Below are 25,421 nucleotides of genomic sequence, written 5' to 3' on the forward strand. Positions count from 1 at the left end.
GGAGATCGAGACCAACCTGGCTAAAACAGTGAAACCCTGTCTCTACTAAAAATACAAAAAATTAGCCGGGCGTGGTGGCGGGCGCCTGTAGTCCCAGATACTTGGGAGGCTGAGGCAGGAGAATGGCATGAACCCAGGAGGCAGAGCTTGCAGTGAGCCGAGATCGCGCCACTGCACTCCAGCCTGGGGAACAGAGCACCAGACTCCATCTCAAAAAAATAACATAACATAACATAACATAACATAACATAACATAACATAAAAAAATAAAATAAAATAAAATAAAATAAAATAAAATAAAATAAAATGTAGGATGCTGGATGGTTAAGTACCACTTTTAGCTCTTGAGAAAACAGGTAGTCCAAAGTGAAGGTGCCTTTGGTCTCCAGCCTTCAGGTTTTTTTCTAATCTCTATTCTGAAGTCTAAATTTGTTTTTTTTTTTTTTTTTACACTTAGAGTTTTTTTGGGGGGTACAAATTTAACATAAAATTTAGGAATAAAAAGACATTATCCTTTTATGTTTTAATGTAAATCTTTTTCCTTTAAAATAAGGTCTCATAAAAGAGAGAGATGCATCATCCTCTAGATAAAAGCTCCTGCCAGCCCAGGTATCCTAACTGCTGTCATAATGTGAGATTTGGGGTCAGGGAAAAGAAATTGATTAAAGCAGAATATCGGAGACCCTGGCCTTCAAGTAGTGATATTGTTGCTCTTTTTTTTTTTTTTTTGGAGATGGAGTTTCACTCTTATTGCCCAGGATGGAGTGCAATGGCGCGATCTCGGCTTACCACAACCTCCGCCTCCTGGGTTCAAGCAATTCTCCTGCCTCAGTCTCCTGAGTAGCTAGGATTACAGGCACGTACCACCATGCCCAGCTACTTTTGTATTTTTAGTACAGAAAGGGTTTCTCCATGTTGGTCATTGCCCCCCAGCTTTTTTTTTTTGAGACAGTCTCACTTTGTCGCCCAGGTTGGAGTGCAGTGGCATGATCTCAGATCACTGAAACCTCCGCCTTCCAGGTTCAAGCAATTCTCGTGCCTCAGTCCCCCAAGTAGCTGTGACTACAGGCGTGTGCCACCACGCCCAGCTAATTTTTGTATTTTTAGTAGTCATGGGGTTTTGCCATGTTGGCTAGGCTGGTCTGGAACTTCTGCCCTCAAGCTATCCACCCACCTTGGCCTCCCAAAGTGCTAGGATTACAGGTGCCACTGCTCCTGGCCTTCTTTCTTTCCTATCCAAAAGGATTTCTTATGGAAAAACATTCAAGAATAACTTCTTATGACATACATGTATTATTTCTGTAATTTAAAAAAATTTTCAGAATATATGCTCACACAAAAACTTGTACACAGATGTTCATAGCAACCCTATGTACAAGACCCAAAAAGTGAAAACAACCCATATGTCTAACAACTGATGACTGGATAAACAAAACATTTACATCCATAGAACTGACTATTTTTATTCCATAAATAGTAATAAAGTACTGATTCATGCTACAATATAAATCTTGAAAACATGTTAAGTGAAAGAAGCCAGTCACAAAAGACCACATATTATACGATTCCATTTATATGAAATGTTCAGAATAGACAAATCCAAAGAGACAGAAAGTAGATTACTGATTGCCCTGGGGTAGGGGCGTTGAGGAATGGGAAGTGACTGCTAATGGGTTCTGCAATGGGTTGAGTGGTATCCCCCAAAACTTCATGTCTACCTGGAACCTCAGAATGTGGCTTTAGTTAGAAATAGAGTCTTTGCAGATATAGTTAGTTAAGATGAAATCAGACTGGATTAGGGCAGGCCCTAAATTCAATTACTGGGGTCCTTATAAGTAGGCCATGGAAAGACACAGACACAGGAAAGAAGGCCATGTGAAGACAGAGGGAGAAACTGAAGTGATGCAGCCACAAGCCAAAGACTGCCAGGAGCCACCAGAAGCTAAGGAGGAGGCACGAAAGACTTCTTTAGAGCGGCAGTCCCCAAGGCACGAAAAAGTCTTCCTTAGAGCAGCAGTCCCCAACCTTTTTGGCACCAGGGACTGGTTTTATGGAAGACAATTTTTCCACAGATCTAGGGGTGGGGATGGGGGATAGTTTTGGGATGACTGAAGTGCATTACATTTATTATGCACTGTATTTCTATTATTATTAAATCGTAATACACGATGAAATAATTATACAACTCACCATAATGTAGAATCAGTGGGAGCCCTGAGCTTGTTTTCCTGCAACTAGATAGTCTCATCTGATAGACAGTGACAGATCATCAGGCATTATATTCTCATAAGGAGTGTGCAACCTAGATCCCCTGCATGCACAGTTCACAATAGGATTCACACTCCTAAAAGAATCTAATGCCACCGCTGGTATGACAGGAGGAGGAGCTAAGGTAGTAACGTGAGTGATGGGGGGTGGCTGTAAATACAGATGAAACTTAGAGTGCTCACCCGTTACTTACCTCCTGCTGTGTGACCTGGTTCCTAACAGGCCACAGACAAGCAATGATCTGTGGCTCTGGGGCTGGGGGCCCCCGCCCTAAAGCTTTTAGAGGAAGCGGAAGCCCCACCGACAACCTGTTTGGACTTCTAGCCTCCAGAACTGAAAGGGGATACATTTGTTTTTATTTTTTGAGACGGAGTCTTGCTCTGTCACCCAGGCTAGAGTGCAGTGGCACGATCTTGGCTCACTGCAACCTCCACCTCCTGGGTTTGAGAGATTCTCCTGCCTCAGCCTCCTGAGTAGCTGGGACTATAGACATGCACCACTATGCCTGGCTAATTTTTGTATTTTTAGCAGCGATAGGGTTTCCCCATGTTGGCCAGGATGGTCTTGATCTCCTGATCTCGTGATCTGCCCACCTCGGCCTCCCAAAGTGCTGGGATTACAAGCGTGAGCCACTGCACCCGGCCAGGGATACATTTCTGTTGTCTTAAGCCACCCAGCTTGTGGTACTTCGTTAAGAAACAGCTCTAGGAAACTATTACAGGCACAAAATTTGTGATGAAGATGTTCTAAAATTGATGGTTGCACAACTCTGTGGACATACTAAAAACTTTTTTTTTTTTTGAGACAGAGTCTTGCTCTGTCACCAAGGCTGGAGTACAGTGGCGTGATCTTGGCTCACTGCAACCTCTGACCTCCGCCTCCCAGGTTCAAGCGATTCTCCTGCCTCAGCCTCCCAAGTAGCTGGGATTACAGGTGTGCACCACCATGCCCAGCTAATTTTTGTATTTTTAGTAGAGACAGGGTTTCATCATGTTGGCCAGGCTGGTCTTGAACTCCTGACTTCAGGTGATCCACCTGCCTCAGCCTCCCAGAGTGTTGGAATTACAGGCGTGAGCCACCGTGCTGGGCCTAATAACTTTTACATTATATACTTTAGTTGGGTGAATTTTATGGTCTGTGAATTATATCTCAATACAGCTGTTATGAAAAAATATAGCCACAAAATGCTGAAGAACCAATAAGGATCTTGAGTAACCCCAACATGGGAGCTTCCATTTTCAGTCAATCATTCAAAGTCTAAAGTTGAGTGTTAAACATTCAACATTAGTTAAAACAGGATTGGCTGCTGGGTCTACTGCTGATTTGCTGTAGGGCCTTTGGCTTTTTTTTTTTTTGAGATAGGGTCTTACTCTGTCACCCAGGTTGGAGTGCAGTGGTGAGATCTTCGCTCACTGCTACCTCCATCTCCTGGGTTCAAGCAATTCTCCTGCCTCAGCCTCCCGAGTAGCTGGGATTAAAGGTGCACACCACCATGCCTGGCTTGTTTTTGTATTTTTAGTAGAGACAGGGTTTCCCCATGTTGGCCAGGTTGGTCTTGAACTCCTGACCTCAAGTGATCTGCCTGCCTTGGCCTCCCAAAGTGCTGGGATTACAGGCCTGAGCCACCTCACCTGGCCACCTTTTGGCTTTTTGGACAGAATTCTTTCAACTGTAAGTCAGAAAACGAACACAAACAGGCTTAATCAAAATAACGATAGGAATTTGTCTCACATAATTGATGTCTAGGGTGGGTACTGGCTTCAGGCATCTAAACAGTGTTACTAGATCTTTGATTCTCTTGGCTGTTTCCTTTGTTGCCTTCAATTCTTTGCTGGCTTTCTCTAGGTAGTAGGAAAAGATGGCCACCGGCAGTCCCACGATTATGACTCTTACAGCTCCAGATCAAAACAGACAGCCTTTCCTGATACCTCTGAGAACAATTCCAGGGCAGTCCAGGGCTGGCTCACAGGCTATTCCTAGAGCCAGGGAGTAAGGTTAGCTTCAGCCAAGTCTGAGGCACAGAGCAGGATCACTCAAGAATGGGAAAAGAATGGCTCCCCGAAGGAAGAAAGGCTGGGAATACAAAATATATGTTCGCTATGCTAGGCAAAGCTGTAAAACTTGCAGAGTGTCAAACATCATTTCAGCTCAATAAATATTTGCTGAATCAATGTAGGAACCCATAAAACAGAGCTGCTGTGGAGTACTTTTAAAGCATCATGTTCCAAACCCTGATTTCATATTTTAGAGAAGCAATAAAACACAATGGAAGTCAGACAGCGAGGGCATTAGTGAGATGCCATTTTAGCAGAGAGCTACTTCAATCAAGTATAACCTGCTCTAAGTTCCAGATTCCATCTGTATTACACAACAGAGATGCAGTGCTCAGAAAGAATATTCCCTGATTTAACCACCAAAAAAGCTAAGACTTGTCCTGTGTGAAGGAAGGCAGTTCAGGATGAAGGGTCCTGCTACCAGAGCAAACATTTCCTTCTCACTTGAACTGGTGATAATCCGGTGGGTTTCTGATCCAGGATCCAAACGCCTGCTTCCGGAGTGTGCTCCAGGCTTCCTGGTAAGAGGACGCAGCCTCCTTGTAATCTTGGTAGGTATCCAGCTTCTGCACCCTAATGCACACAGGCCACCAAATACACAGATTCTTACTGAATAGCACACCCTGGGGGCCACCAGACACCTGAGCAAGCAACTGGACAGAGTTGTAATGAGAGACTTAGGAAGAGGAGTTCAGTATGCTTTTGTGAAAGTGGATCACACAAACTACTTTATTCTTGTCATACTCAACTAAAACAGAGGCGAGAAGCCAGGGGTAAAAAGCACTCAGGGTGCATAACATTGCTCCAAGAATGCATTCTCTGCAAGCCTGGCTGCTAAAATTGCCTGCCAGTTTTATCTAACAGCTACTGAACCAACCTGCTGCAGACTTTAACAATAGTTTTACCCAATGCCGTCACTTGGCAGCTCCTCATAACTTTACTCGTGCCGCTGAACTTTCTTTTTTTTTTTTTTTTTGAGACGGAGTCTCGCTCTGTCACCCAGGCTGGAGTGCAGTGGCCGGATCTCAGCTCACTGCAAGCTCCGCCTCCCGGGTTTTACGCCATTCTCCTGCCTCAGCCTCCCGAGTAGCTGGGACTACAGGTGCTCGCCATGTCGCCCTGCTAGTTTTTTGTATTTTTTTTTTTTTTAGTAGAGACGGGGTTTCACCGTGTTAGCCAGGATGGTCTCGATCTCCTGACCTCGTGATCCGCCCGTCTCGGCCTCCCAAAGTGCTGGGATTACAGGCTTGAGCCACCGCGCCCGGCCGAACTTTCTTGAACAATATGTTACATTTCTTTTTTGAAAAATAAAGCCTCTAACTTTCCCTTTGTTCTTCAGACATACTGAAGACCACCCAGTCTGTGCATGTCTTGAATTTCAATTCTTATATCCCAAATAAAACATTAAATTTAGAGATTTGTCTTTACATTTTTATTTTGACTTCTGACACTTTCCTAGAGCAACTCTGTCTCCTTTGTAGGGAATTCATGATACAGCAACGTGAATTAAAACAGTTAAGAATGAACAGAATTCTAGGTTTCTATGGTCCTAGTGGAATCAGAGAAAATAAAAATAATTGTCTACTTTTTTGGTTTAAAAGTTTTCCAGGTGAGGCATGGTGGCTCACGCCTGTAATCCCAGCACTTTGGACTTTGGAAGGCCGAGGCGGGCCGATCCTCTGAGGTCAGGAGTTTGAGACCAGCCTTACCATCATGGTGAAACCCCATCTCTACTAAAAATACAAAATTAGCTGGGCATGGTGGCAGGCGCCTGTAGTCCCAGCTACCCGGGAGGCTGAGGCAGGAGAATCACTTGAACATGGGAAGCGGAGGTTCCTGTAAGCTAAGATTGTGCCACTGTATTACATAGCCTGGGCAACAGAGCAAGACACTGTCTCAAAAAAAAAAAAAAAAAAAAAGTAACTACCAGTTATCAAAACCCTACTGCAAACTAGGCTCTTGGTCATATGCAACACTTCCCTTAATCATCTCAGCTACCCTGTCTCAAAAACAAACAAACAAACATGCCGGGCATGGTGGCTCACGTCTGTAATCCTGGCACTTTAGGAGGCTGAGGCGGGTGGATCACCTGAGGTCAGGAGTTCAAGACCAGCCTGGTCAGTCAACATGGTGAAACCCCATCCCTACTAAAAATACAAAAAATTAGCCGGGCGTGGTGGCATGCACCGATAATCCCAGCTACTCTGGAGACTGAGGCAGTAAAATCACTTGAACCTGGGGAGGCAGAGGTTGCAGTGAGGTGAGGTTGCGCCACTGCACTCCAGCCTGGTTAACAGGAGCAAAACTCTGTCTTAGAAGTATCTCCTTACCTCAATTCAGATTTGACATATAGAATATATGGAAATCCAAGAAAGAAGCCAACTGACCACAGATGCATCACTTCAGTATGCGTGATGGTGATGACAAGTGGCCAGCCTCTTCATATAGAAGCTTCTAGCTACTCCTTACTTTCCCCACTGGCATATAATGAAGGATTCACTTGGTCTTTGTCACCAGTTCCTGGGAACCTCTAAACTTTGGAGTTTCTGGAAGTGTCTTTGTCATGCATGGCAGATCTCTCTGATCACATGTGAGTTTATGTTTGACCAGGTAACTCATGGTGGGCCCCCGAGATAGTTTCAGGATGATACTGGTCATGCCAGAAAGACCAGCCACGTAGAGAATTAGGGCTCTGAGACACGTGATATCAGTTTGACCTCTTGGGAGAGGAGGGGGTTGGAGATTAAGTTCAATCACATCATGTGGCCAATAATTCAATCAATCATAATAGCTAATGAAACTCCAACAAAAACTTTGGACACTGATGTCTGAGTGAGATTCCTGGTTGGTGACGGACAGCAATGTGCTGGGAAGGTGATGTGTCCTGAGGACATGGAAGCTGTGCCTTTGGGACCCTCACATATCTGACTATATCCCTTACTATATCTCTCTCCTTTTGGCTAGTACTGATCTGTAGCCTTCATAATAAAACTTTTAATGGCAACTATAGTGCTTTTCTGAGTTCTGAGAGATGTTCTAGTGAATAACTGAACATGAGGGGGAGTGGAGACACTCAAATTTGCAGCCAGTTGGTCAGAAGTATGGGTGGTTTGGGGCCCTCCTTAACCTGTGAGACTTCACCTAACTCTAGATGGTCACTGTCAGAACGTCACTGCACCCACCTACTTGTTCCCAAGAGTGGTTTTAAAGTTCTCTACGTTTTTGTTTGAAGAGCAATTTAAGTCATGGAGCTCCAAGTTCAAAAGGAAAAGAGGAGAGTAACACTTGTAACAGAATATATTGCTCTTAGAACACTCCCATTTCCACAGTGATCTCCATCTAGAGGTGGAATCAAAGGAGGGTCTGGAATGGCCAAGCCCCAGTTCTATCCTTAGTTTTTTATAACTCTATACCACCAAACTACCCATCCTCTGCATCTCAGATCATGCATGTATCTGCAAAGAGAGCTATGGGGAAAGAAGAACTTGTCGTCAACAATAAGTGCCACAGGCTTGCTGAACCACTACTCCTGCCAAAGCTTCTTGCTACTCAGAAGCCAGAATCAAAACAGATGTCTTCCTAAATATGAGAAAACATAGGTCAATAGCATCACCTGAGGGAGTCTGGCCACTTGTCCCTTGCAATTCTGCTTAGCAGCTTCTGGAATGATCTAAACAGTTCCACTTTGCTGATTTGGGATCTGTTTGGAAAAAGAAGGCAAAGACGATTTATTAAGTGTTTAGTATGTTCCAAGCCCCTATCACAAAGATGCCAGGCTTCACATGGTTTTTAGGTTTGAAGATTTCACTTGTATTTGGTGAGGAGAAAATCCAGACCTGGATGTCTGATTAGAGTGAGGTACAAAAATGAGTCTAACCTTAAGAAATGTCATCAGCGGTGGGATCATTAAAGTGACAAGCCCAAACGGGTACCCTGAGGTGCAATTACAAAATTTTGCCCCAGGATATCTGTAAGACACTTCTGGCTACCTCCTTTCAAGGGAGCTGGCCCCTATGGGTTTACAAGAAATCGAAAGCTTTGTTTGAGACATGAGTGCTGTTCCCTGTGTGAATCGTCAATATAAAATCCACTTGGACGAGCCGCCTGAGGCAGAATCCCCGGACTCCTGCCATGGGCATCACAGCCTTTAGAGACCAACCGTTTGCTCCTAAACAACACAATTCTGGGTGGAGGTCATGGTTTGGAATACTTAAGGAAGTGAGTGTTGATTCTTTATGAGCCCACCCAGGCCTTCGTGGTTGCCTTCTTTTCCCTCATGTACACAATTCACGAGCTGCATCTAGAAACTGGGAAATGCTGTGTGTACCAACAACGTGCAGTCTCTCTTTCACACACCACACCCTGCATCACCCCAGCAGACCAGCAGATCACACCCTCAGTGTAGACACCATGACCATAACTGCTACACACCCTGCATCACCCCAGCAGACCAGCAGATCACACCCTCAGTGTAGACACCATGACCATAACTGCTACACACCCTGCATCACCCCAGCAGACCAGCAGATCATACCCTCAGTGTAGACACCATGACCATAACTGCTACACACCCTGCATCACCCCAGCAGACCAGCAGACCGCACCCTCAGCGTGGACACAGTGACCATAACTGGTCCACACCCTGCATCACCCCAGCAGACCAGCAGATCACACCCTCAGTGTAGACACCATGACCATAACTGCTACACACCCTGCATCACCCCAGCAGACCAGCAGACCGCACCCTCAGCGTGGACACAGTGACCATAACTGGTCCACACCCTGCATCACCCCAGCAGACCAGCAGATCGCACCCTCAGCATGGACACTGTGACCATAACTGCTACACACCCTGTATCACCCCAGCAGACCAACAGATCGCACCCTCAGCATGAACACCATGACCATAAATGGTACACACCCTGCATCATCCCAGCAGATTGCACCCTCAGCGTGGACACCATGATCGTAACTGGTACATGTGAAATAGGGAATTATGGAGTCTGCACAAAATCTCCCTTACCTGGCTGGAACCCAGCCTGCTTCAGGAACTGCTGCTTAAAGGGGAACCCTGAGCCCTCAGACACTGCTCTCCCAAGGCCTTAGCTGGAGTGGCTGCTGGCACTCAGGAAGATGAGGCCATTTTAGCATGAAAACAAAGCAAAAATTAATGGAACTCTCATGAACAAATTAAAGAAAAATAATATAATTAGAGATGGCCAGACATGGTGGCTCATGCCTGTAATCCCAGCACTTTAGGAGGCTGAGGTGAGTGAGCAGATCATCTGAGGTCAGGAGTTCAAGACCAGCCTGGCTAACATGGTAAAACCCTGTCTCTACTAAAAATACAAAAACTAGCTGGGACTGGTGGTGCATGCCTGTAATCCCAGCTACTCAGGAGGCTGAAGCACAAGAATCACTTGAACCCAGGAGGCAGAGGTTGCAATGAGCCGAGACTGTGCCAGTGCCCTCCAACCTGGGTGACAGAGATTCTGTCTCAAAAAAAAAAAAAATATATATATATATATATATACACACACACACACACACACACACGTACATATATATAACTATGGGAAAAATATATGCAAAGAAAGCATTTGGTAGAATTCAACATCCTTTGAATTATTAAAAACCTTTTGGCAAACTAGGACTTGGGAAAAGTACTTACATTTATAAAGGGCAACTATAAAAAATCTATAGCAAATATATGTCCTTAAAATCAGGAATAGGACAAGGGGTACTTGCTATCACCGCTTTTATTCAACATTATACAGAAGGTTCTGGCCAGCAGAACAAAAAAGAAAGAGAAGTGAAAAACAAAAATCAAGTCATCATCTGCAGATGATTTTGATACTGTCAGTTCTAGTCAACACAGTAACGTAAGATAAATAAATAAAAGGAACAGAAGATTGGAAAGAAACACTACAGTTGACCCTTGGACAACACAGGCTTGAACTGTGTGGGTCCACTTACACACAGATTTTCTTCTGCCTCTGCAATCCCTGAGATAGTAAGACCAAAGCCTCCTCTTCTCCTCCTCCCCCTCAGCCTACTCAACATGAAGATGATGAAGATAAAGACCTTTATCATGATCCAGTTCCACTTAATGAATAAATATATTTTCTATTCCTTACGCTTTTCTCTCTTTTTTTTTTTGAGATGGAGTCTCACTCTGTGGCCCAGGCTGGAGTGCAGTGGTGTGATCTCGGCTCACTGCAACCTCTGCCTCTTATGTTCAAGCAATTCTCCTGCCTTGGCCTCCCAAATAGCTGGGATTACAGGCGCGCACCATCAAGCCCAGCTAATTTTTGTATTTTTAGTAGAGACAAGGTTTCACCATGTTGGCCAGACTGGTCTTTAACTCCTGACCTCAAGTAATCTGTCTGCCTCAGCCTCCCAAAGTGCTGGGATTACAGATGTGAGCCACAGCGGCTGGCCTATTCCTTACGATTTTCTTAATAACATTTTATTTTCTTTAGTTTGCTTTATTGTAAGAATACATATATAATACACATAACATACATAATATGTGTTAATTGACTGTTTATGTCAAGGCTTCTGGTCAAAAACAGGCTTGATGTTTTTGGAGAGCCAAAAGTTACATGCAGATTTTTGACTGCAAGAGGGGTTGGCACCACTAACACCCACATTGTTGAAAAGTCAGCTGTATTTGTACATGATGGTCTACATTTAAAAAGTCCCAAAAGAGGCTGGGTGTGGTGGCTTATATCTGTAACCCCAGCACTTTGGGAGGCTGAGGCGGCTGGATCACCTGAGGTCAGGAGTTCAAGACCAGCCTGCCCAACATGGCAAAATCCCATCTCTACTAAAAATACAAAAAATTAGCTGGGCGTGATGGCAGGTGTCTATAATCCCAGCTACTCGGGAGGCTGAGGCAGGAAAATTGCTTGAACCTGGGAGGCAGAGGTTGCAGTGAGCTGAGATTGTGCCACTGCACTCCAGCCTGGGCAATAAGAGTGAAACTGTCTCAAAAAAAAAACCAAAAAACAACAAAAAAAAACTCCACAAATCCCAAAAGAATTCCCAGACAAATTGGTAGAATTATTATTCTTTTGGGGTTTTGTTGTTGTTGCTATTGTTTGTTTTTTTAGAGATGGGGGGGGTCTCATTTTGTTGCCCAGGCTGGTCTCGAACTCCCGGCTTCAAGCAATCCTCCAGCTCAGCCTCCCAAAGTGCTGGGATTATAGGAGTAGAATTATTATTCTAGTGATAATGGTAAGGTTAGTGTTTTTATCTAGCAACCAACAGTAATTGCCACAAAGAGGAACAAAAGCTTAATTGCAACAGCAATAACCAGAAAATGGGATAAAAAGCTACCTAAAAATAGCACCTGTGATAACCAAACTCCAGAATGGTCTCCAGTGATTCTTGCCTCCTGGTATTCATGCCCCTTTGCAGTCCCCTCCCACACTTAACAGGGCTGATCTGAATAACCATTAAGACATTACCGGTAGACTGTGGCTTCTGAGGCTAGGTCATGAAAGACACTGGCTTCTGCTTTGCTCTCCTGGATTGCCTGTTCTGGGGGAAGCCAGCCACTGGGTCGTGAAGCTGAATACCCTGGTAGCCTTGTGGAGAGGCCCTTGTTATAAGGAACTGAAACCTTCTGCCAACAGCTGACACTGACCTGTCAGCCATGCGAGGGAACCATTTTGGAACTGGATCTTTGAGCCCCAGTCAAGTCTTCAGATGACTGCAGCCGTGGCTGCCATAACAGACCGCAATTTCATAAACTGCTGGGCCACAATTACTTAGCTAAGCTCCTCCTCAATTCCAGAGCCACATAAACTATGTGAAATAATAAATGTATATTGTTGTTTTAAGCTGTTATTTTGGGGGCAATCTGTCACGTAGAAACAGATAACTAATATACATTCAGGGAATACATCTAATACAAGATGTGAAAGATTTATATAAGAAAGCTATAAAACTTACTGAACTTTATGAAAGAAGACCTCAATAAGTGAACACTCGAAAACTACCAGTTATAGGCCAGGTGCGGTGGCTCATGCTTGTAACCCAGCACTTTGGGAGGCCAAGGTGGGCAGATCACGAGGTCAGGAATTCAAGACCTGCCTGGCCAACATAGTGAAACCCCGTCTCTACTAAAAATGCAAAAAAAATTAGCGGGGCGTGCTGGCGGGCATCTGTAGTACCAGCTACTTGGGAGGCTGTAGAGAGACAGATGGCTAATAAGTACATAAAAAGATGCTAAACACCATTTGTCATTAGGGAAATACAAATCAATGAGGCCGGGCGAGATGGCTCACACCTGTAATCCCAGCATTTTGGGAGGCTGAGGAGGGCGGATCACCTGAGGTCAGGGGTTTGAGACCAGCCTGGCCAACATGGCAAAACCCCTCTCTACTAAAAATATAAGAATTAGCCGGTGTGGTAGTGCATGCCTGTAATTCTAGCTACTAGGGAGGCTGAGGCAGGAGAACTGCTTGAACCCAGGGGGCAGAGGTTGCAGTGAGCCGAGATTTCGCCACTGCACTCCAGCTTTGGAGACAGAACAAGACTACATCTCAAAAAAAAAAAAAGACTGTAATGAGATACCATTTCACACCCACTAGAATGACTATAATAAAAAAGACAATAACAAGTGTTGTAAAGGATTCAGGGTAATTGGAACTCTTATAGATTGCTGGTAGAACGTAAAATGGTACAGCTGCTAAGGAAAACAGTTTAGCAGTTCCTCAAAAAGTTAAACATAACAATTACCATATGACCCAGTACTACTACTCCTAGGTACACCCAAGAAAATTGAAAACATATGGCCATGCAAAAAGTGGTGCATGAAATGTTCATAGTTCTGCATAGCAGCACTACTCACAATAGCCAAAGAGTGATACAACCTGAAAGTCCACCCATGAATGAATGGCAATCAAAATGTGGTATATCCACACTATGGGATCTTACTCAGGTCATGAACAATAATGAAATACTGATACAGCTACCTCATGGATATACCTCCAAAACACCATGCTAAGTGAAAAATGCCAGATACAAAAGGTCATATACTATATGATTCCAACGATAGAAAATGTCCAGAATAGACAAATCCACGGAGACAGGCAGTAAATTAAGTAAATTAGAGGTTTCCTAGGGTTGAGGAGAGCGAGGGATAGATAGGTAGTGACGGCTAATGGGTATAGTTGTTCTTTTTGGGGTAATAAAAATGTTCTAGAATTAGATAGTGGTAAAGTGTGAGTTCATAGCCACCATCTCCGGCCCCAATATGCTGTACCTTGCCTGAAGACTTCCAATTGTTTTCTTCGTTGTTCCCTGTGGAAAGCCATTGGCAGTAACATCCAAAGGCTGCTCAGGAACTGCACTCCAGCTGATGGCTATGAAAAGGTAAGAGTCTAGGGTTAAAACTGTTCAATTTCCTGTGAATGTCAGAAGTACTTTAATAAAAATATTTCTCTGACTCTGCAGACCCATGAGAGCTGGATATGATGTCACCGGCAACGACTGCTACTTGGATGCTTGGCCTCCAGGGTATAGTAGCCTAAGTGGTTCATAATTCATTATTATTATGATAGTTAACAATCACTGAGGATTTATTTGCTGGGCACAGAGTAAATCCATTAAATAGAATTTCTCACTGAATCTTCCCAATAACCCTGATAAATGATATTCTTCTAATCTGAAGACAAAGAAACTGAGGCCAAGGGAAGGTAAATAACATGCCAGGGGTCACAAGAGCATAAACCTGACCTAGTATGGGTGTCTCTAAAGCTCACACTACTGGCCACTAGAGTGGTGAACTGCCTTCCTAGGCTGGGAGGATGTGGACCCTCCGAGGCCACTTTCAGTCAGAGGAGCAGTTACTCCAGGGCAGGTCTAACCTGGATCTCTTACCTGCCCCACAAGGAACAAGTCGACCTGGGCTGTCAGCCCTTTTGGCCTGTACTGCACAGCGGCTCTGTTCAAATAGTAAATCTGACTGCAGTATTTTTAGTTCTTGAACTCCAAAGCCTTTTGGTAAAGCAGATACATTCTGACACCTAAATGTAGAGGGAAAATGCATTCAGTTTAGGCGCAAGCCTAGAGAAAACAGTATCTAGGATTGTGGCTCACATCATCACCCCGAGCCTCAGCAGGTGTGGGGATTTGTTTATTTATTTGGGCAGACAGTGTTCCAGAACAGAATCAAGATTGCAAGAACCTCATGGCTGGAAGAAGATGCTTCTCCCTCATTCTGAACGGATAACAAAGAATCAAGTCAACACCCTTCAGGGATGTAACATCAAACTCCATTCCTGATACAGGCTTTGAGAAACTTGAAAAGTTTAAGTAGAAACATTACTGTGTTGGCACCTGCTTCCTAGGGATTTCTTCAAACACACCAAAACCCAAAATTATCCTATAATATAAAAGCTTCAGGCCGGGCGCGGTGGCTCATGCCTGTAATCCCAGCACTTTGGGAGGCTGAGGCATGCGGATCACGAGGTCAGGAGATCGAGACTACCCTGGCTAACACGGTGAAACCCCGTCTCTACTAAAAATACAAAAAACTAGCTGGGTGTGGTGTTGGGTGCCTGTAGTCCCAGCTACTCGGGAGGCTGAGCCAGGAGAATGGCCTGAACCTGGGAGGCGGAGCTTGCAGTGAGCCGAGATCGCGCCACTGCACTCCAGCCTGGGCAACAGAGCGAGACTCTTTCTCAAAAAAAAAATAAAAAAATAAAAATAAAAATAAATAAAAGCTTCATTTTTTTCTCTTGTATCTTTGAACAAACTAGGTGCCAACATGATGCTGGTCTAGAATGAAGCAGATAGCAACTGCAAGTACCAGAAAAGGAAAAACAGAAAACATCCTGGGTACAGTGCCTAGGGCTGCCTTTTTAAAAAAAAATATATATATAGGGATATAGTTCACATACCATAAAATTTACCCATTTAAAGTGGATAATTCGATTGTTTTTAGTATATTCATAGAACTGCACAACTATCATGGTAACGTAATTTAAGGAATTTTCATCACCCCAAAAAGAAACCTCGTAGCTATTAGCATTCACTCTCTATTCCCTGGAAACCACTTAAATCTTTTTTTTTTCCCTTTTTGAGATAGGGTGTCTGTTGCTCAGACTGGAGTGCAGTCGCATGATCTTGGCTCACTGCAACTTCTCAGGCGATCCTCCCACCTCCGCCTCCCAAGTTGCTGAGACTACAGGCATGCGCCACCATGTCCGACTAATTTTTAAATTTTTTTTAGAGATGGGGTTTTGCCATATTGCTTAGGCTGGTCTTGAACTCCTGGGCTCAAGCAATCCTCCCACTCCAGCCTCCCAAAGTGCTGACATTACAGGCGTGAGCCACAGCACCTAGCCCGTGGTAACCACTAAGCTATTACGTCTTTATGGATTTGCGTGTTAGAGATATTTCACATAAATAAAATTATATAATATGTGATTTCTTTCACTTAGCATTATGTTTTCAAGTTCATCCATGCTGTAGCATGTATCAGTACTTCAGTCCTTTTTATGGCTGAATCATAGTGCATTGTATGGATATATCACATTTGATTTATCCATTCATCCACTAATGGACATTTGTCTGTCTATTATGAATAATGCTGCTGTGAACATTTATGTACAGGTTTTTGTTATATACATATATACATTGTTTTTTTTTTGAGACAGGGTCTCTATTGTCTAGGATGGATTACAGTGCTGCAATCATGGTCCACTGCAGCCTCAACCTCCCGTGGCTCTGGTGATCCTCCCACATCAGCTCCCCATGCAGATGGGACTACAAGTGCGTACCACCATGCCCGGCTAAGTTTTGTATTTTTTGTAGAGACAGGGTTTCCTCATGTTGCCCAGGTGGGTTTTGAACTCCTGGACTCAAGCAATCTGCCTGACTTGGCCTCCCAAGATGCTAGGATTATAGGCATGAGCTACTGTACCCGGCCTACTTGTGTGAATGTATGTTTTCATTTCTCTTGGGTTGTACCTAGGAGTGGAATTGCTGCGCCATATCTTGAGGCTTCACGTTTGATATGGGCCTACGAAGCTTGCCCTGGCCATGGCTTTGCCCTGCCCTCATTTACTAGAGCACTGAGTTTGGCTGCCTCCTTTAGGGAGACCACACTTGAGTGGTCATCCTTTGACTTTTATCTTAAAAAAAATTAAAACTAATGTTTAGGGCTGGATGAGGTGGCTCATACTTAGAATCCCAACACTTTGGCAGGCTAAGTGGGAGCAGTGCTTAAAGCCAGGAGTTCAAGACCAGCCTGGGTAACCCAAAAACACCCCGTCTCTACAAAAAAAATTTAAAAATCAGCCAAGTGTGGTGGCTTGTGCCTATAATCTTAGCTATTTGGAAGGTTGAGGCAGGAGGATCACTTGAGCGCAGGAACTGGAGGCTGTAGTAAACTCTGATTGTACTGCTGCACTCGAGCCTGGGTGAGACCCAGTGAAACTCTGTTGCTACAAAAACATTTTGAAAACCCCAAACTAATGTTTAGGGTTAAAAAACATATATAATGGCAACGTATGTAAGCTGTAGAAAAATTAGAAAATACAGTAAAAACAAAGAAGAAAAAAACCACCCATAATACTACAACTCAGAGATTATTAATAATACTTTGCTGCTTATCCTCTTACAATTTTTCCTATGTGTGTATGTACTGTAAGGCCAAAATTGGCTTCTTATCTTCTAAACTGTTCTTTAACCACTATGAACATGTTTCCACATTAAATATTCATCAATATTATTATTATTTTATTTGAGACAGGGTCTGTCACCCAGGCCGAAGTACAATGGAGTGATATTGGTTCACCGCAGCTTAATCTTCCCAGGGTCAAGTGATCCTCCTGCGTCAGCTTCCCTATTAGCTAGGACTACAGGTGTGTGCCACCACATCTGGCTAGTTTTTGTATTTTTTGTAGAGACGGGGTTTCCCCATGTTACCTAGGCTGGTCTAGAACTTCTGGGCTCAAGCAGTCCGCCCCGCTCGACCTCCCAAAGTGCCGGGATTACAGTCATGAGCCGCCATGCCCAGCCATTCATCAATATTATTTTTAACAACAACAAAGAAAACACTTAAACTCCTATTACTGGGCATTTCAGCTGTTTACTTTTTCTTTTTTAAAAAAATTAGTAGCCGGGTGCGGTGGCTCACACCTGTAATCCTAGCACTCTGGGAGGATGAGGCGGGTGGATCACCTGAGGTCAGGAATTTGAGACCAGTCTGACCTGGTTGGTCATGGAGTGCCTGACCAACATGGTGAAACCCTCTCTCTACTAAAGATACAAAAATTAGCTGGGCGTGGTGGCACACGCCTGTAGCCCCAGCTACTCATGAAGCTGAGGCAGGAGAATCACTTGAACCCGGGAGGCGGAAGCTGCAGGAGCCGAGAGCACACCACTGCACTCCAGCCTGGGTGACAGAGCAAGACTCCATCTCAAAACCAAACAAACAAAAATTATATACAAAGCTAAATGTTCAAATACTTTATTTCCTTAAGACAAATTCCTGGAAGTGGAACTGCTGGATCAAAAGGTAAGGCGATGCTTAATGCTCTTAGGGCCCTACTCTCAGACTGCCTCTTGGAATGACTTCCAACTGAGCCCTCTCTACCCTCTCACCTTCCAGTCAGTGCTCTCTGCATGGCTTCCTGGCTGTACGGGCACTTCCCAATGACCACAGCTGACAGGTAGATAGGTTCTTCCAGGAAATGCATCAACAGTGCCCCTTGGCATCCGAGGACATTCCATCGGGCCATCTTGTCACTGCAGGACATGGAGCGCGTTCTGTCTCCACGGCCTGGCTTCACTCGGAGCAGCCCCACCTGGTGAAATGCAGCACCAGGCTTCCTGGAGTCTCCAGCTTCTCCAGGTACACATTTGGCTCCAGTTCTATAAACGTCTGTCACTTTGGCACTACCAGGGGCTATTCTGGTGACAGCCGCCAGTCCCTCTACAGTGAGATTACAGCTGTTGATGCCTGGTGAGATTGGGCCACTTTCCTGCTTGCCAAAACTCTGATGGTGAGTGGCTCCGTTGGTGACCTCCCTGGCCGCAGTCATAGGCTCAAGCCTCATCTTTTTGGTTACAGGACTGTCAAGGTCTTCACATTTTCTTTCATTTCCAGGAGCTTCCAGGTTACTGCTGGCTTCTACTGATGAGCTGCTGGCCCAATCTCTGATGACAGGACAGCAAGGCTGATCTTCAAACTCGAGCATTGGAATGATGGAGGCATCCCCACCTGCAGAGAATGAACCCCCCCCTTAAACAAATGGTTCTCAAGTAAGGTCCCTGGACCAGCCACAGTGGGATCTCTTGGGAATTCATCAGAAATGCAAACTCTTGGGACCCACAGTAGACCTGCTGAATCAGAAACTCTGGAGGCACAGCCCAGCCGTGTGTGTCTAACAAGCTCTCCCGGTGATTCCGATGCAAGCTCAAGTTTGAGAACTGCTGACTTCATCTATTCTCCCAGCTGACCTGAGATGAGTTAAGAGCACAGGCACAAAATTCCCTAGTAAGAATTCTCTGAGGCTCTTGTTGAAGACTCTATGCTGGAGCCAGTGAGTTGGAATTTCTGGAGAAGGGTATGCAAAACAGAACACTTTAACCAAGATCTGAGATAATTTTTATCTCTAGGAAGTTTTGGAAACATGGGTTTAGACCAGGGTTCTCAAGCACTGTACTAATGACATTTTTTTGAGATGCAGTCTGGCTCTGTCACCCAGGCTGGAGTGCAGTGGTGTGATCTTGCCTCACTGCAATCTCTGCCTCCTGGGTTCAAGTGATTCTCCTGCCTCAGCCTCCTGAGTAGCTGGGATTACATGCGCACATCACCATGCCTGGCTAAATTTTGTATTTTTAGTAGAGACGAGGTTTCACCATGTTGGCCAGTCTGGTCTTGAATTCCTGATCTCAAGTGATCTGCCTGCCTTGGCCTCCCAAAGTGCTGGGATTACAGGCGTGAGCCAGCGTGCCTCGCCACTAATGACACTTTGGACTGTATCACTTTTTGCTGTGGGGGCTGTCCTACGTATTATAGGATATTTAGCAGCATACCTGGTCTCTACCTACTAGATGCCAATAGCACTACCAGTCCCAGTATGAAAATAAAGAATGTCTCCAGATGTTGCCAAAAGTCTCCTGGGGAGCTAAACTTCCCAAATTGAGAACCACTGGCTTAGAATGAACAAGGTTTCCCAAGTGCATTTTGTGGAATGCTATTCTCTAAGATGCTTCGGAAAACAAAAGTGGGTGGTTTCTTTCATAAAGAAATTTGGCAGGCAGGGCGTGGTGGCTCATGCCTGTAATCCCAGCACTTTGGGAGGCCAAGGTGGGCGGATCACGAGGTGAGGAGTTCGAGACCAGCCTGGCCAATATGGTGAAACTGTCTTTACTAAGAATACAAAAATTAGCTGGGCGTGGTGGCGGGCACCTGTACTCCCAGCTACTCAGGAGGCTGAGGCAGAAGAATCGCTTGAACCCAGGAGGCGGAGGTTGCAGTGAGCCGAGAATGCGCCACTGCACTCCAGCCTGGGCGACAGAGGGAGATTCCATCTCAAAAAAAAGGAAAAGAAATTTGGCAACCATTGCTCAAAATTTCCCCATCTTGGAGATTTTATGATGCATGGCCCCACAGTAAAGACTCTAAAGTAAATTACACACCTAGTGTAAACCAGTGTTTCCAAAATTTCCAGTGTTCCCTCTTGCTGGTTTAGAGATTTCCGATCTCCTCTGTCCTTATAGGAAACTGAAGAAAACTAGAGGTCAGTAAGAACCACAGCTCTCCCTTGAGAAGGGAAATATTTCTTCAAACACTAACCTAATGAATGTTGCTTTTCTAAAGCGTATAAATAATACATCTGTAATCTTTATAACTCAAGAGTGGGACAGGCAAGAGATACAGAAGAGGGAATGTATCTGGAGAGGTTGGCTGGCTAACTTCCAGAGACCTCACAAGGTCACAGTGACTTTGGAGAACTCACCAGGGTCCATCTCCCACGCTGCAGGGTTGGAGACTGATCTTGACAGAATGCCTGAATGCAAGAGCCTGACTCATGCTAATAAAACTCGTAAGTAAGAGCCTGAAGTAGCTAACCCAGTCAACAAATTATTAATTAGTAATAGGATGTGAATGCCAAGGGAGCCAGAGAGTCACATTCTCTAGGTAATGTTCTTTCTGCAGACAAACCTTGGGAGGACATCACATTTTAAAAGATTACCAGCAAAATTTCCAGAAGATTTTTAAGATGAGCAGAGGGTTGCCAACTTTTTATTCCATCAAGGAGGATCTTTAAAAATCTCAATTACTGGCCAGGCACGGTGGCTCACACCTGTAATCCCAGCACTTTGGGAGGCCAAGGCGGGCGAATTACTTGACGTCAGGAGTTCGAGAACAGCCTGGCCAACGTGGTGAAATCCCGTTTCTACTAAAAATACAAAACAATTAGCTGGATGTGGTGGTGCACGCCTATAATCCCACCTACTCGGGAGGCCAAGGCAGGAGAATCGCCTGAACCCGGGAGGTGGAGGATGCAATGAACCGAGATCGAGGAAAAAAAAAAAATTCAATCACCATCACTTAAAAAAAAAATAACTCTCACATCCTTTAAAGTGAAAGAAATTTTGCAAAATTCACTACATAGTCTTGAGCTTTCTTGTTTTTTCATGGACTGTTCTCACAGATCAGCACCTGTTTGCAGACCACTGACTTGTGGAGTTTGATTAGGGCATAATCAAACTCCGTAAATGTTCAGTATTTTGGCTTCACTGGGCCACACTGGAAGAATAAACATTGTCTTGGGCCACACACAACACAATACACGAACACAAATGATAGCTGATGAACTAAAAAAAAAAAAAAAAAAAAAAAAAAAAAAAAAAAAAATCGCAAGAAAAATCTCACAACATTTTAAGAAAGTTTAAGAATTTGTCTTGGGTCACATTCAAAGCCGTCCTGGGCCCGCATGTAACCAGGCGGGCCGTGGGTTAGATAAGTTTGGATTAGGCCATCAGGCTGTGATCCTCAGATGCATCTTTCTCCACAGTAAGGCTATACCTGTCACTGGGATCGCCCTGGTCCTAGCTACTCAATGTGTGGTCTACGGACCCACACCGCTGGCATGCTTTGGGAGTTGGCTAGAAATGCAGAACCTCAGGCCCCACTCCAGACCTAATGAATCTGAATCTGCATGTTCCCCAGGAGATTCATGTGCATATTACAGCTTGAGAGGAGCTGATTAGGAAACATCCTTTGGGCCTTGGACTAGGGCCCTTACAGGTAAGAATAGAGCGTGGATGAGCGCTGCCTACCTCTGTGTGTCATTTTTCTGGGCTTTGACTCTTAAACTCTTTTCTCACACTCTTTCCTTCTTTCTTTTTTTTTTTTTTGGATGGAGTCTTGCCCTGTCATCCAGGCTGGAGTGCAATGGTGCAATCTCGGCTCACTGCAACTTCTGCCTCCTGGGTTCAAACGATTCTCCTGCCTCAGCCTCCCGAGTAGCTGGGATTACAGGCAGGCACCACCATGCCCAGCTAATTTTGTATATATAGTAGAGACAGGGTTTCTCCATGTTGGTCAGGCTAGTCTGAAACTCCCCACCTCAGGTGATCCGCCCACCTTGGCCTCCCAAAGTGCTGTGATTACAGGTATGAGCCACCGTGTAATTGGTCTCATTCTTTCTTAAGTTGTATCTGTATTTTCAATTGGAGTTATGATCAGATCTAGACAGCTATTCTATTTCTTCCTAGTGATTTCTTATCTCTGCTCTAATTGCATGTGTTAGTTTTAAAGCTTAAAAGTTTTAAAGTTTAATTTTATATCCTTATTTCAAAGCTTTTAGGGTGAGAAAATTTTGCTGCCATCCTGAGTTGTTATCCACAAAAGGCAGAAGTTATTTTCAATTTTTAAGAAAGAAAAACAAAAGGTAGAAATGATGCCCCCCTCACCCCAGGCTAGGTCTTCCTGTCTTATGCAGCCATAGCACCCGAACATACCCTTACAACCCATCAAAATTTACCCTAACCATGACTGTCTACATTCCCTAAAAGACTACGAAGGTAAGCAATGTGCTAGTCTTATTCACTTCTGTACACTCAGTATGTCATATCGTGCCTGACAAACAGCAGAAAGTATTTGTTCAACGACTGAATGAATGAAATGAGTTTTAGGATATGTTACTATAGGACTTCTAAGCCCCATGTTGGCTTCACATCTTGTGAGGTTTCAGCCTTATGCCCCTATCCTGATTCTGAGAATTGACTAATAGTGTGAGTGAGACTCTGTACTCCTTACCTCTGCCTTCTCTTTAGATGAAACCTTTAGAAATGATTAGGTACACTGGCCTGTCATAAAAAGGCACTGTCACTACTTGTGGCTACTTCAGCCATTAGTGCTTTTCAGGAAAAACCTATCTATGGATAACACAACCATAAGGAAGTAGTCCATGTAACATTAATCCAAAGGCTTGAATATACTTACAGGGTGTGTGGCTGGAGAAAAACACGAAAAAGAGGTCTCGTCTGAGTTTCCACAGTCCTTTTTGAGTTCCTGGGACAAAGATGCTATCCTCTTTCAGGGTGGCTGCCAACTGGAGTTGATGGAGAAGGTACCTAAGGGTTGCAAGATGTTATTAGGATGAACAACCAATCTCTGTGGTTAAGGGGAAAGCCTCTGGTAGGGTGATTACTAAGACAGCAGTACTGTAGCCTAGTGGGACTGGTAGGGACTGGGAATTATGAGAATGCTCTAGACCAGTGATTCTCAAAGTGTGGTCCCTGCACCAGCAGCATCAGCATCACCTGGGAATTTGTTAGCCCTCTAAATTTCAACTGGCCTCGGTTGCTCACATCTATAACCCCAGCTACTTGGGAGACTGAGGCAGGAGGACTGCTTAAACCCTGGAGTTTGAGGCTGTAGTGAGCTACGATTGTGCCACTGTGCTTCAACTTGGGTGACAGAGTGAGACTCCATTTTTTTTTTTTTTTAAAGAAAAAAAAAAAAAAGAAACTCAATTGCTGAGGTTCCACCCTAGATCTGCTGAATCAGAATCTCTGTGGCTCAGCAATCTGGGTTTTAACAAACCTTCCAGGTTGTTCTGATGCACAATCAAGTTTGAGAACCACTAGTCCAGGTCAGGCATGCGGCTCATGACTGTAAATCCAGCACTTTAGGAGGCCAAGGCAGGAGGGTTGTTTGAGCCCAGGAATCCAAGACCAGCCTGGGTAGCATAGTGACACCCTGTCTCTAAAGGCTGCAATGAGCTGAGATAACATCACTGCACTCTAGCCTAGGTGACAGAGCAAGACCCAGTGTCAAAAAAAAAAAAAAAAAATAGAGACAGACCACCACTAGTCAAGACCACATTGCTACTCAAAGTGTAGTTTATAGACTAATATAATCTGTATTACCTAGGAGCTTATTAGAAATGTAAATTCCAGGCGAGGCGTGGTGGCTCACGCCTGTAATCTCAGCACTTTGGGAAGCTGAGGCGTGTGGATAACGATGTCAGGAGTTCGAGACCAACCTGGCCAGCATGGTGAAACCCCATCTCTACTAAAAATACAAAAAATCAGTTGAGCATGGTGGCGCATGCCTGTAGTCTCAGCTACTTGGGAGGCTGAGGCAGGAGAACTGCTTGAACCCAGCAGAAGCAGGTTGCAGTGAGCCGACATTGTGCCACTGCACTCCAGCCTGGGCAACAGAGCAAGACTCCGTCTCAAAAACAAACAAACAAACAAAAAACCCCAAAAAACAAAAACGGCCGGGCACAGCGGCTCACGCCTGTAATCCCAGCACCTTGGGAGGCTGAGGCGGGCAGATCACAAGGTCAGGAGATCGAGACCATCCTAGCTAACACGATGAAACCCCGTCTCTACTAAAAATACAGGAAAAAAAAAATCAGCCAGGCGTGGTGGTGGGTGCCTGTAGTCCCAGCTACTCGGGAGGCTGAGGCAGAAGAATGGCATGAACCCGGGAGGCGGAGGTTGCAGTGAGCGGAGATAGCGCCACTGCACTCCAGCCTGGGCGACAGAGCAAGACTCCGTCTCAAAAACAAGCAAACAAACAAAAAAACCCCGGAAATTCTGGGACTCCCACCCCAGCCCTGCTTAACCATACTCTGGGGATGTGGCTTTACCTTTGGAAACTCCTTCTGGCTATGACCTCAGCATGGCTATCATTGAGGATGTCTCCTGTGGCAAAGATAGGATACCAGGTGAAGACATATGGAAGCTGGAGAGGCTCTGGTTCCTAGAGGCAGAACACAGCAGTTCCACCAGCACCCAGGATGGCCATGTAGCTCCTGGAGAGCTTTGTCAGAAGGTACCACAATCACGAATAACAATGCATTGGCTGTAGGTTTTCTCAACCCAGCACTGTAGACATTTTGGGCCAGAAAATTCTTTGTTGTGGGGGGTCTATCCCAAACACTGTAGACTGTTTATTAGTAGTATTCCTGGCCTCTACCCATGAGATGCCACTAGCACCCCTCTCTCAGTTGTAACAACTAAAAATGTCTCCAGACATTGCCAAATGTCCTCTGGGGTACAAATCACCCCCAGTTGAGAAACACTAATTTATAGAAAAACCTTATCTGGAGAACAAGGGTCCAGATCTTTTGTACAGAGGTATCATACTTGTGCTCATGGTGATACAATTCCATCTAATCCAATCCACAGTGATCCTGGAACAGGTTCCTCATATACAGGCAAGGACAATGGTGGAAGCCAACTCAAAAAGGAACCTGCTAGCTAGAAGAAGAGGTAAAGATCCCAGGTCTCGGCCAGTCACGCAGTGGCTCATGCCTGTAATCCCAGCACTTTGGGAGGCCAAGGCAGGAGGATAGCTTGAGGCTGGGAGTTTGAGACCAGCCTTGCCAACACAGTTAGACCAAGTCTCTACAAAATAAAAATGAAAAAAATTACCTGGGCATAGTGGTGCACACCTGTAGTCCAGCTACTCAGGAGGCTGAAGCGGGAGGATCACTTGAGCCCAGGAGTTCAAGGCTGCAGTGAGCGATGATGGTGCCACTGTACTCCAGTGAGACCCTGTCTCTTAAAAAAAAAAAGAGGCCGGGCGTGGTAGCTCAAGCCTGTAAT

At 44.8% G+C, this 25,421-nt stretch overlaps 1 protein-coding gene across 8 annotated transcripts in view; it reads right to left on the minus strand.

Annotated features, from left to right (window-relative positions):
- Positions 1 to 1,437: 1,437 nt before the first annotated feature.
- Positions 1,438 to 25,421, minus strand: part of ADAT1 (adenosine deaminase tRNA specific 1) — a 31,362-nt gene continuing 7,378 nt past the window's right edge. For 3 of the 8 annotated variants that reach the window (XM_045381535.3, XM_015442707.4, XM_015442708.4), the window contains exons 4-10: positions 24,461 to 24,515; positions 22,804 to 22,934; positions 17,946 to 18,564; positions 14,214 to 14,359; positions 13,597 to 13,696; positions 7,936 to 8,022; positions 1,438 to 4,895 (exon numbers count right to left, since the gene is read on the minus strand). In XM_045381535.3, the coding sequence (XP_045237470.2) occupies positions 4,763 to 4,895; positions 7,936 to 8,022; positions 13,597 to 13,696; positions 14,214 to 14,359; positions 17,946 to 18,564; positions 22,804 to 22,934; positions 24,461 to 24,515 (1,271 nt within the window). In that variant the 3' untranslated portion in view covers positions 1,438 to 4,762. Of the gene's footprint in view, positions 4,896 to 7,935; positions 8,023 to 13,596; positions 13,697 to 14,213; positions 14,360 to 17,945; positions 18,901 to 22,803; positions 22,935 to 24,460; positions 24,516 to 25,247; positions 25,356 to 25,421 lie in introns of those variants that run through there. The other 5 variants (XM_074027655.1, XM_074027654.1, XM_065537464.2 and 2 more) reach the window with 4 other exon arrangements.

Source organism: Macaca fascicularis, chromosome 20 (genome assembly GCF_037993035.2).
Source record: "Macaca fascicularis isolate 582-1 chromosome 20, T2T-MFA8v1.1".
Lineage (NCBI taxonomy): Eukaryota > Metazoa > Chordata > Mammalia > Primates > Cercopithecidae > Macaca > Macaca fascicularis.